Source organism: Scyliorhinus torazame, chromosome 6 (assembly GCF_047496885.1).
Source record: "Scyliorhinus torazame isolate Kashiwa2021f chromosome 6, sScyTor2.1, whole genome shotgun sequence".
NCBI lineage: Eukaryota > Metazoa > Chordata > Chondrichthyes > Carcharhiniformes > Scyliorhinidae > Scyliorhinus > Scyliorhinus torazame.
The window spans coordinates 258,114,297-258,127,486 of NC_092712.1; the positions used below are offsets into that span (position 1 = coordinate 258,114,297).

The 13,190-nt window shown below is 45.4% G+C and overlaps 1 protein-coding gene across 1 annotated transcript in view; it reads right to left on the bottom strand.

The window, feature by feature from the left end:
• Nucleotides 1-13,190, bottom strand: part of ranbp9 (RAN binding protein 9) — a 176,763-nt gene that overhangs the window by 70,113 nt on the left and 93,460 nt on the right. Inside the window, exons 3-4 of the mRNA XM_072509589.1 lie at nucleotides 8,085-8,137; nucleotides 443-610 (exon numbers count right to left, since the gene is read on the bottom strand). Of these exons, the coding sequence (XP_072365690.1) occupies nucleotides 443-610; nucleotides 8,085-8,137 (221 nt within the window). The remainder of the gene's footprint in view (nucleotides 1-442; nucleotides 611-8,084; nucleotides 8,138-13,190) is intronic.

Sequence of the window (13,190 nt, forward strand, 5' to 3'; positions counted from 1 at the left end):
AAAGGACAGGGGTGAAATCAAGCACGAGGATAGAGAGTAAATGAGGAATCAAAGACATTTTTACACTGCTTCTACCAACATCACTCTAATTACCAAAAAACTGAACAAAGACAGCATTCAGGCAGGTTAAAAAAAATCCCCAGGGATTGACAGCTAGCTATAGAGAAAGGGTAGGGTGGGGAGTAAAGCAAAGAGAAGGTGTAAATATATGTTCTTTCACTGCGCTAATGCACTATAAAATTATTTCAGTTTTAAACATTCCTTAGCATTATGGTCAAAATGCTCTTTCCAAGTATAAATGAAGCTCTCATCTCCAAGGAATTCCTGAATTGCATTTAAAATGTAAAACTTTTTTGAAAAGGACTTAAATTTCAATGACTTGATTGATCATGCACACTTTTAACATTTCACATAAACCAGATTTATCCTCATAGACTCATACCTAAACTGTGACCATTCTTTGTGTAGAAACAGGTATTATTGATTAGATTTACGCAGCATCCAATTACATCCCCAGTTGTAAACGTTGGTCCATAGGGCTGTCCAGTCCCAGAGGAACAGAATGAATGACCATCATCCCCGTGGTAACCATATGAATGCTTATCCCAGCCTAAAACAGAAAGGTCCACATTAATAAAGAAACATTATAATGCTGAACATGAATATGTAACATACACTGAAATCTGGCAGTTTCACACAGATTTCAAACTATTGATTTTAGAGCAATTGGTGAATAGCTTGGTTATCAGACACAACAACGGATTGTTAATTTATTTGAAAAACAGTTTTCTCATCAATTCTTGCAGAAAAAAGCTCCCTTTCCCCAAATGTAGTTTTTATGTGGAAGGAGGGTTTAATTACAGTATGATAATTACATAGTTTCTATTATAAATTCTTATATGCCATATCTATATATAGAAGTTGACAGGAAATAGATACAGACACAAGCTGTCTGGGCAGGGTGTCAGCGAAAAGAAGAGTGGGTCTAGATCAAAGCAAATGCACCTGACTATAGTCTCCATGTTCACAATAACTTGCATTTGTTTAGTGCGTTTAGTCTAAAAAATGTTCCAAGCCGCTGCATAGAAGCGTAATTAGATAAAACTGGAACTGGAGCCAAAAGGAATTTAGTCATAGTCATAGGTCTACAGCACAGAAAAGGCCATTGGGGCCCATTGCGTCTATGCTAGTGAAGAACAAACACATAAGTGTTCTAATCCTATTTTCCAGCACTTGGCCCATAGCCTTGTATTCGTTGGCATCGCAAGTGCACATCTAAATGCTTCTTAAATGTATTGGGGGTCTTGGTGTCCACCACCTTTTCAGGCAGTGAGTTCCAGACTCCCACCACCATCTGAGTGAAACCCTCTAAACCTCCTGCCCCATACCTTAAACCTATGCCCCCTGGTCATTGACTCCTCCACCAAGAGGGAAAGTTTCATCTTGCCTACTCTATCTGCACCCCTCATTATTTTATACATCTCAATCATGTCGCCCCCCCCCCTCCCCCCTGTCCCGTCTGCTCCAAGGAAAACAACCTCAATCTATCGGAGAGAGAGCCGGAGCGCAGCTTGGGATTCAGGTAGGTGTTTAAACTTGCCCCCAGGTTCCAGCGGCCTTCATTTCCGGGAGCGGGAGAGAGAGTGGGAGCCGGAGCGCAGCGAGTGCAGCTTGGGATTCAGGAACGTGTCTAAACTTGCCCCCAGGTTCCAGCGGCCTTCATTTATGGGAGAGGGAGCCGAAGCGCAGCGAGTGCAGCTTGGGATTCAGGTAGGTGTTTAAACTAGCCCCCAAGTTCCAGCGGCCTTCATTTCTGGGAGCGGGAGAGTGAGTGGGAGCCGGAGCAGAGCTTGGGATTCAGGTAGGTGTTTAAACTTGCCCCCAGGTTCCAGCGGCCTTCATTTCCGGGAGCGGGAGAGAGAGTGGGAGCCGGAGCGCAGCGAGTGCAGCTTGGGATTCAGGTAGGTGTTTAAACTTGCCCCCAGGTTCCAGCGGCCTTCATTTCCGGGAGCGGGAGAGAGAGTGGGAGCCGGAGCGCAGCGAGTGCAGCTTGGGATTCTGGTAGGTGTTTAAACTTGCCCCCAGGTTCCAGCGGCCTTCATTTCCGGGAGCGGGAGAGAGAGTGGGAGCCGGAGCGCAGCGAGTGCAGCTTGGGATTCAGGTAGGTGTTTAAACTTGCCCCCAGGTTCCAGCGACCTTCATTTCCGGGGGCGGGAGAGAGAGAGGGAGCCGGAGTGCAGCTTGGGAATCAGGTAGGTGCTCAAGTGTTTGATTTTTTACCTCTATTTAAGTTGGGCGGTTGCTAATCCGGAGACACTACACTTGTAGTGTCTCCCACCCTTCCACTTCCTCTAACCTAAGGAGGCGAGTGAATATCAGGTAAGCTCTCTCTTTTCTTTTTCTTTTATCCGCAAGTTATAGCTTCAGATTTTCGGCAGTGGCCAGGGGTCTGCCGGGAAGGTAAGTAGCTGGGAGAAATTTAACTCTTCGTGGTTTGGTAAGTATTGTGATTGGAAAGTAAAATCCTTATTCCTTTCACTTATTCATTATTTGATATTATATTTGTATTCAGTTACGGTAAAGTGTAAAAATGGCAGGAGATCCCAGACCTGTGTTATGCTACTTGTGCTCAATGTGGGAGTTCAGGGACGCGGCCGATGCCCCTGACTCCTTCATGTGTGGGAAGTGTGTCCAGCTGCAGCTCCTGTTAGACCGCATGACGGCTCTGGAGATGCGGATGGACTCACTTTGGAGCATCTGCGATGCTGAGGAGGTCGTGGATAGCACGTTCAGTGAGTTGGTCACACCGCAGATTAGGGTTGGTGAGGGAGACAGGGAATGGGCGACCAAAAAGCAGAGAAAGAGCAGAAAGGCAATGCAGGTGTCCCCTGCTGTCATCTCCCTCCAAAACAGGTATACTGTTTTGGATACTGTTGGGGGAGATGACTCACCAGGGGAAGGCAGTAGTAGCCAGGCTCATGGCACCGTGGCTGGCTCTGCTGCACAGACGGGCGGGAAAAAGACTGGATGGGCTATATAGGGGATTCAATCGTAAGGGGATTAGACAGGCGTTTCTATGGTCGATAACGAGACTCCCGAATGGTATGTTGCCTCCTGGGTGCATGGGTCAGGGATGTCTCAGATCGGCTGCAGGACATACTGAAGGGGGAGGGTGAACAGCCAGTTATCGTGGTGCATATAGGCACCAACGATATAGGTAAAAAACGGGATGAGGTCCTACAATCAGAATTTAGGGAGTTAGGAGATAAGTTAAAAAGTAGGACCTCAAAGGTAGTAACCACGGGATTACCACGAGACAGTCAGAGTAGAAATTCAAGAATAGTCAGAATGAATACGTGGCTTGAGAGATGGTGCAGGAGGGAGGGGGTTCAGATTTTTGGGACATTGGAACCGGTTCTGGGGGCGGTGGGACCATTACAAATCGGATGGTCTACACCTGGGCAGGACTGGAACCAATGTCCTAGGGGGTGCTTTTGCTAACACTTTTGGGGAGGTTTTAAACTAATGTGGCAGGGGGATGGGAACCAGATTAGGAAGTCAGAGGTCAGTAAAGAGGCAGCAACTAAAGCCAGTAAGGTACTAGACAATAAATTCAATGTAACTAAGGGGAAGAGTAGACAGGGAAGAGATGATGAACGCAAAGGGACAGGTGGTCTGAGGTGCATTTGTTTCAATGTGAAAAGTGTAGCAGGTAAGGCAGATGAACTTCGGGCATGGATTAGTACCTGGGAATATGATGTTATTGGTATTACGGAGACTTGGTTGAGGGAAGGGCAAGACTGGCAACTAAATATCCCAGGGTATAGATGCTTCAGGAGGGATAGAGAGGGAGGTAAAAGGGGTGGAGGAGTTGCATTACTGGTCAGAGATGATATCACAGCTGTGATTAAGGAAGGCACGATGGAGGATTCAAGCACTGAGGCAATATGGGTAGAGCTAAGAAATAGGAATGCACTAACATTGTTAGGACTTTACTACAGGCCTCCCAAAAGCGAGCGTGAAGTAGAGGTACAAATATGCAGACAGATTATAGAAAAATGTAGGAGCAATAGGGTGGTCGTGATGGGAGATTTTAACTTCCCCAACATTGAATGGGACTCATGTAGTGTTGAAGGCGTAGATGGAGCAGAATTTATAAGGAGCATCCAGGAGAGTTTTTTAGAGCAGTATGTAAATAGTCCAACTCGGGAAGGGGCCACACTGGACCTGGTATTGGGGAATGATCCAGGCCAGGTGGTTAAAGTTTCAGTCGGTGATTACTTTGGGAATAGCGATCACAATTCCGTAAGTTTTAGAATACTCATGGACAAAGACGAGAGTGGTCCTAAAGAAAGAGTGCTAAATTGGGGAAAGGCCAAGTATAACAAAATTCAGCAGGAGCCAGGGAATGTGGATTGGGAGCAGCTGTTTAAGGGTAAATCCACATTTGAAATGTGGGAGTCTTTCAAGGAAAGGTTGATTAGAGTGCAGGACAGACATGTCCGTGTGAAAATGAGGGATAGAAATGGCAAGATTAGGGAACCATGGATGACGGGTGGAATTGTGAGACTAGCTCAGATGAAAAAGGAAGCATACATAAGATCTAGGCGACTTAAATCTGATGAAGCTTTGGAGGAATATCGGGAAAGTAGGACAAGTCTCAAACGCACAATAAAGAGGGCTAAAAGGGGTCATGAAATATCTTTGGCTAACAGGGTTAAGGAAAATCCCATCGCCTTTTATTCGTATATAAGGAGCAAGAGGGTAACTACAGAAAGGATTGGCCCACTCAACATCAAAAGAGGGAATTTATGCGTGGAGTCAGAGGAAATGGGTGAGATTCTTAATGAGGACTTTGCATCGGTATTCACCAAGGAGAGGGACATGACGGATGTTGAGGCTAAGGATGGATGTTTAAATACTCTGGTCAAGTCGGCATAAGGAAGGGGGAAGTTTTGGGTATTCTAAAAGGCATTAAGGTGGACAAGTCCCCAGGTTCGGATGGGATCTATCCCAGGTTACTGAGGGAAGCGAGGGAAGAAATAGCTGGGGCCTTTGCAGCATACTTGAGCACGGGTGAGGTCCCAGAGGACTGGAGAATTGCTAATGTTGTCCCTTTGTTTAAGAAGGGTAGCAGGGATAATCTAGGGAATTATAGACCTGTGAGCTTGACGTCAGTGGTAGGCAAACTGTTGGAGAAGATACTGAGGGATAGGATCTATTCACATTTGGAAGAAAATAGACTTATCAGTGATAGGCAGCATGGTTTTCTGCAGGGAAGGTCATGTCTTACAAACCTAATAGAATTATTTGAGGAAGCGACAACGTTAATTGATGAGGGAAGGGCTGTAGATGTCATATACATGGACTTCAGTAAGGCATTTGATAAAGTTTCCCATGGCAGCTTGATGGAAAAAGTGAAGTCGTATGGGGTTGAGGGTGCACTAGCTAGATGGATAAAGAACTGGCTTGGAAACAGGAGACAGAGAGTAGTGGTGGAAGGGAGTGTCTCAAAATGGAGAAAGGTGACTAGTGGTGTTCCACAGGGATCCGTGCTCGGACCACTGTTGTTTGTGATATACATAAATGACCTGGACGAAGGTATAGGTGGTCTGATTGGCAAGTTTGCAGATGATACTAAAATTGGTGGAGTTGAGGATAGCGAGGAGGACTGTCAGAGAATACAGCAAAATATAAATAGATTGGAGAGTTGGGCAGAGAAATGGAAGATGGAGTTCAATCCAGGCAAATGCAAGGTGATGCATTTTGGAAGATCTAATTCAAGAGCGGACTATACAGTCAATGGAAGAGTGCTGGGGAAAATTGATGTACAGAGAGGTCTGGGAGTTCAGGTCCATTGTACCCTGAAGGTGGCAACGCAGGTCGATAGAGTGGTCAAGAAGGTATGGTACAGCATGGTTGCCTTCATCGGACGGGGTATTGAGTACAAGAGTCGGCAGGTCATGTTACAGTTGTATAGGACTTTGTTTAGGCCACATTTGGAATACTGCGTGCAGTTCTGGTCGCCACATTACCAGAGCGATGTGGATGCTTTAGAGAGGGTGCAGAGGAGGTTCACCAGAATGTTGCCTGGTATGGAGGGGGCTAGCTATGAAGAAAGGTTGAGTAGATTAGGATTGTTTTTGTTGGAAAGACGGAGGTTGAGGGGGGACCTGATTGAGGTCTACAAAATTATGAGAGGTATGGACAGGGTGGATAGCAACAAGCTTTTTCCAAGAGTGGGGGTGTCAATTACAAGGGGTCACGATTTCAAGGTGAGAGAGGGAAAGTTTAAGGGAGATGTCTGTGGAAAGTTTTTTTACGCAGAGGGTGGTGGGTGCCTGGAACGCTTTGCCAGCAGAGGTAGAGGCGGGCACAATAGCATCATTTAAGATGCATCTAGACAGATATATGAACGGGCGGGGAACAGAGGGAAGTAGATCCTTGGAAAATAGGTGACAGGTTTAGATAAAGGATCTGAATCGGCGCAGGCTGGGAGGGCCGAAGGGCCTGTTCCTGTGCTGTAATTTTCTTTGTTCTATCCCACCTCTCTTCAAAGTTAAAACTCTCCAGCCCAGGCAACATTTTGGTAAATTACCTCTGCACCCTTTCCAGTGCTATCACATCCCTCCTGTAATGTGAAAGGGTGAAAGTTAAAAGAGAGAGGTTTTAAAGACGGTCTTAAAGGAGAAAATAGGGATGGATAAGTGGACGCTCTTAAGAAAAAAAGACAGTCCTGCAAAACATGCTGCTGTATCACTATTAATGATGAAAAATATGGTCTTTACTTCAGATCTGTAACATTTTTGATGTGAGAAACACATCAGATCAATTAGCACCTTTAAAAATAATTAGCACTTTGAAACAGGATGACTTTTAACATTGTCTTGTAGATTGCTTAAATACATTGTGTTGCAATAGAATCAACACAATAAGACGTTGTAAATAGTGCAATCCATAGGTTATAATTTTTAATGAACCATATAGTTTCACTAACATGCTTCTATTAACAATAACTCCTGCAAAATTAAGAAGTGCTCTTAAGTAGACTTCATTTTATGCTCCTAAATTACCTCAATACTCTATTTGAAAGAGGGAATACCATATTTAAATGGCAAAATAAAATTACCTCCACAAATACAGAGAATAAATAATGTGTAGTATTTGGGTAAGACTGGACTTAACACGTTACATTTATTATGGCACAGTAACAGCCACATGCTCCAGGAAATGTGGGTATGCAGGAAAGTGCAGTCGAAACTGTTGAAATTTACCCACATCCAAAAGAGCAGGATTCCTGAGATTTTTAATAATTTCAAATAAAGAAGCCTCTCTCTTCTGAAAAATACATAATAAACCTGACCCATGAATCTTAGAGCATGGAAAGACAGATTCTACTGCCAGTGTCATGTTGAGGCACACTAGCTTCAATGACAAAACCAGTTTGAAACAGCTTCTCTTGTTAATCAGAGAAGAGGCTGAAGATTACTTTGAGGGGCAGCTTGAGGGAGAGTGGGCACTCCAGTTTCTCCTGGTCCACAGAATGTGCTAAACTAGCCGCTTACCTTGCAGAGCCAGCAGCTCCCAACTTGGATCATCTGGCGGCAATCACACAGGATAGGTCTTCTTCACCTCATGTACTACTGAATTTAAATTGCAGAGTCGATGATGTCAACACATCAACTACTTCCTTGCTAATTAGACACCCGGAGACTTTTTGCCTGATTCCTGCACTTAAAACTGTAAAGAGATCATGACGGGGTTTGGTAACCTGATCTGATATTTAAAATCTTGCCTCTCTTTTGTCTGTTGTTGGGATTTTTAAAATCAAGGTTAATGTTCCTGATGTCGATACTGTGTTTGGCTGGTGCAGTCCTCAGGATCAAAAGATGGGACGGTCAGAGTAAGATCAGAAAAGAGCAACTGATGGAATATATTCGGGGACATCAGAAGCACCTTTCCAGTTCTGCCGCATCTGCTCTTTTCAGATGCCTACTGACGAGCTCTATATATTTTAGGTTTCCAGAGTCACAAGTGTTAATACGTTGTTTCTTGAACGATCACAACCTAAATGAAGCACCTACCTGGCAGTCTGTTCATGTTGACACCTTGAGCAGAAAGTCCAATGCCCATGTACCTGCAACAACATCACTCTTAAGTTTCTTCAATCAATCAAGTTTATATAGTTACTTTTCTGCACAACATTTTTAACACAAAATATAATTGCATAAAACCATGAGGTGGCGCCAATATTTTTTTTTTTAAATTTAGAGTACCCAATTATTTTTTTTCCAATTAAGGGGCAATTTAACATGGCCAATCCACCTATCCTGCACATCCTTTGGGTTGTGGGAGTGAAATCCACACAAACTCCACACGGACAGTGACCCAGGGCTAGGATTCGAACCCGGGTCCTCAGCGCCATAGGCAGCAATGCTAACCACTGCGCCACCATGGCTCCAATATTTGTAAGCCTAACTTACCATATATAGTGCTACTGCTGTTGACAGCCAATTTTGGCACCATCTGTGGCAGTATTAGTGCATCCAACTGTGGAGTGTTACCCCAAGAGGCATACTGTCATGGCACTGATGTCTCCAGTGGCAAGAAAGCATTTTGTCACTATATTTTCTAGCTAGCTACTTTCATATTCTTGGCTATTCAGACTTTCCTTGGCCATTAGGAAAAATTTGCAATCCACAAAATAAACTGGCTATTACTGCAGTTCAGCTGTTTACACGGGTGCTCTTGAATCCACCCAGAGCAAATTCCACATCACTGAAAGCAAAGACATGCACAACTGCTTCTATTACAAGGATGACTCTAAGTGGTTCTGCACAATGCTATGAAGTTATCAAATGAAAATTGAAGGCTCCTGTCAGTGTGGTGCTGCAACTTCGGGGAAGCAGTCCAAAGATGTTGTAGGATAAGTGGATTCCCACGGTTACAGGAATAGGGCAGGGGAGTGGGCTGAGGTAGAGTGTTTTTTGAGCATTGGTGCAGATCCGATGGGCCGAATGGCCTCCTGCTGCACTGTAGGGATTCTATCTAGACTCCGCAAGCAGGTATCAGAAAGAGAGGATTTGCAGACAACAAACTGAAACCAAATATCACTTGATGGGACAGTCACCAAATTTATTGTAATGCAGGCCAGTTCGGACACCAAAAGTCCAAGCGAGAGAGAGCAAGCGCGCCCAGAAAGCCGAGAGAAAGCCCATAAAGCAGCATGGGTTCAGAGACAGAGAGCCCATAAAGCAGCAGGGATTTCAGAGAGTTCATGAAGGCCCATAAAGCAGTGGGAGATGAGAGGAGAGAGAGAGAGAGAGAGAGAGAGAGAGAGTCCATAAAGCAACGGAGAGAGAAATCTGGGGGTATACAAATAAAATCTAAAAGTACCATCCCGGGAGTTCCGTAAGTTGATTGGTTGGCAAGTAAAGGTCTTCCGGACTAAGCGCAGAGGAAACCATTGATGTGTGACAGGCGAGTTGTTATATTATGCCACACTCTATATAAAGTTTAAGGTATTTCAGAGCAACGTGGCCATGTTGAATGTGTAAACAACGGGATGTGGGAAGTCTTGCAGACACAAAATGCCCCCAATGACTACAACTGCAGGAAATGTCATCAGTTGCAGACACTTGTACTCAAGGTTGCAGAACTCAAACGGCGGCTGGAATCATTTTGGTGCATTGGCAAAGCTGAGGATTATGTGGATAGCACATTTAGAGTCACACTGCAGCAAAGAAGTTCACAGCCAGAGAAAGAATGGGTGATCACCAGAGTATCCAAAAGAAACAGGCAAATATAGACTGGGGTAAAACAGTGCAAAGGGACAACAGGGCAAAAGTTTCTAGAATGTGTTCAAGATAATTTTCTGCAGCAGTATGTTTCCAATCAATGAGAGGGCAGGCACTGTTAGATCTGGTTCTGCGGGACAGGTTGGCCCAAGTTGATCAAATATCAGTGGGAGAGCAATTAGGGGACAATGGCCATTGTATCATAAGCTTTAGGTTTGCCATGGTAAAGGACAAAGAACAATCCAGAGTAGGTATAACTAACTGAGGGAAAGGCAACTTCAATGGGATGAGAATGCACCTGAAATGAGCGAGTTGGAATGAAATATTGGAAGACAAGACAGTGGTTAAACAATGGGCCACCTTAGAACTATAGAAATTCTATAGGCGACGCAGTGGTTAGCATTGCAGTCTCACGGCGCCGAGGTCTCAGGTTCGATCCCGGCTCTGGGTCACTGTCAGAGTTTGCAGATTCTCCCCGTGTTTGCGTGGGTTTCGCCCCCACAACACAAAGATGTGCAAGGTAGGTGGATTGAACATGCTAAATTGCCCCTTAATTGGAAAAAATGAATTGGGTACTCTAAAACATTTTTTTTTATTTTTATTTTTTTAAAAAGATCTATATTCCAGCACAGAAGGAGGCCACTCAGTCCACCTTGTCCATGCCAGCCCGAGGACACCCAGGTGCCCCTTCTAATCCCACCTTCCTGCACCCGGCCCATAGTCCTGTAGCTTATAGCACTTAAGGTGGAGATCCAGATACGTTTTAAAAAGGGTCCCTGCCTCTACCACCAACTCGGGCAGCGAATTCCAGACTCCCACTACCTTCTGGTAAAAATATTCTTCATGTCCCCTCTGCACCTTCCGCCACTTATCTCGAGTCTATGTCCCCTGGTTCTAGAATTCATCACCAACGGAAACAATTTTATCCTGCCCACACTGTCTCTTCCCCTCATAATTTTGTACAATTAAGTCATCCCTCAGCCTTTTTTGTTCCAAGGAAGATAACTCCAACCGATCCAATCTCTCCTCATAGCTGCATTTTTCGAGCCCTGGCACCATTCTTGTAAACCTCCTCTGCACTCTCTCCAGAGCAATAACATCCTTCCTGTAATGTGGTGACCAGAACTGCACACAATACTCACAGTTGTGACCTCGCCAGTGTTTTATACAATTTCAACATTATATCCTTACTTTTATATTCTACACCTCTGCCAATGAAGGAGAGCATCCCATATGCTTTCTATACAACCTTGTCTATTTGAACTGCTGCCTTTAGGGACCTGTGTAGTTGTACACCAAGATCTCTCACCTCATCTAACCCTCTTAGTATATTCCCATTTATTGTGTACTCTCTATAACTGTTTGATCTCCCTAAACACATAGCCTCACACTTGTGTTAAATTCCATCTGCCACTTTATTGCCCACTCCACCAATCCATCTATATCATTCTTGAGATTGTAGTTATTCTCTACACTGTCCACCCCTCATCCAATCTTTGCGTCGTCTGCAAATTCCCAACCGTGCCCCCATGTTTATGTCCAAATCGTTAATATATAGCACAAACTGTGAGGGTTCCAACACCAAGCCCTATGGAATGCCACTTGAAACAACTTCTCATTTGCAAGGGCAGCCATTGACCATTACCCTTTGTTGTCCGTTACTAAGCCAACTATTTAATCCAGTTTGCCACATTGCCCTGTATCCCATAGCTTTTACTTTTCTGGCCAAACTGCCAGTGGGACCTTCTCAAAAACCTTGTTAAAATCCATGTATACTGTCATAATATCCACGCATGTATATAATGAAGTGCAGACAGGCAGCGATTGACACACAGGATGACCAGTAAGTACACAGCACAGTGCAGCCAATCACCAGACAGGACACCACCACTATAAAGCCAGAGGGCACTAGGTTTCCTGCTCTCTCTGGACCCAGCCACTGACAGTCAGAGTCCACGAGCTAGCACAGTGCAAACACCATGCGGTAGCTAGTACGTCCGGTCAGGCTAGTACAAGGTCTCCAGTCAGTTAGTATAGTGTCGACCCACAGTTAAATATGTATGTTAGTTCTATCGTTCAATAAAACCGTGTTGGATCTTCTACAGTGTTAGAGGTCTGTTTCTCGCATCGCTGCATCAAGTGCAGTCCACACCGAACCGACCTGCCTAACACATCGTACACAACATCCACTGCACTAACTTCACCAACCCTTCTTGTTACTTCCTCAACAAATTCAATCAAATTTGTGAGGCAAGACCTTCCTTCACCAAATCCATGCTGACTATCCCTGACTAGTCCACGCCTTTCTATTTGACAGTTAATCCTATCTCTCAGGATTGATTCTACTATGCCCACCACCGACGCAAGGCTAACTTGGCCTATAATTGTTTGGCATTTGCTTCTTTCCCTTTTTAAAGGGAGCATGGTAGCATAGTGGTTAGCACTGTGGCTTCACAGCACCATGGTCCCAGAATTTGGAGGACCTGGCTAGGGTGTTGTCCCGATAAAGGCGGGGATCGACCGCATGGAGACGAGGCTGTAGGCCCAGAGCCAGACGATCCAGAAGGTGGGAGATGGTGGGCAGCAAGAGGTGCAGCTTGCCTCGATGGCAACGGAGATGGGGTTGATGCAAGATCAACAGATGCGGCTGCAGAAGAAAGTGGAGGACCTGGAGAATCGCTCTCGCATGCAAACTTTGAGGATCGTGGGACTGCCGGAGGGCAGCGAGGGAATGGACGCCGGCGTGTATGTTGCTCAAATGTTTGAGAAGCTGCTGTGAGAAGGGGCATTTGTACGGCTCTTGGAAGTGGACCGGGCACAGAGGGCTCTGATGAAGAAGCCGCAGGGAAATGAGCCGCCGAGGGCAATGGTGGTGCGCCTGTATCAGTTCTTGGATAAGGAACGGATCCGGAGATGGGCCAGGCAGACAAGGCACTGTACCTAGGAGGGCAGCGAGCTGCGTGTATACCAGGATCTGGGTGCGGAGCTGGCCAAGAGGAGGGAGGGCTTCAACAAGGTGAAGGCGGCCCTCTTTAAGAAGGGGATGAAGTTTGGCATGCTGTGCCCGGTGTGTCTGTGATAGAACTATCTAGGGGCAGCACGGTAGCCTTGTGGATAGCACAATTGCTTCACAGTTCCAGGGTCCCAGGTTCGATTCTGGCTTAGGTCACTGTCTGTGCGGAGTCTGCACATCCTCCCCGTGTGTGCGTGGGTTTCCTCCAGGTGCTCCGGTTTCCTCCCACAGTCCAAAGATGTGCGGGTTAGGTGGATTGGCCATGATAAATTGCCCTTAGTGTCCAAAATTGCCCTTAGTGTTGGGTGGGGTTACTGGGTTATGGGGATAGGTTGGAGGTGTTAACCTTGGGTAGGGTGCTTTTTCCAAGAGCCGGTGCA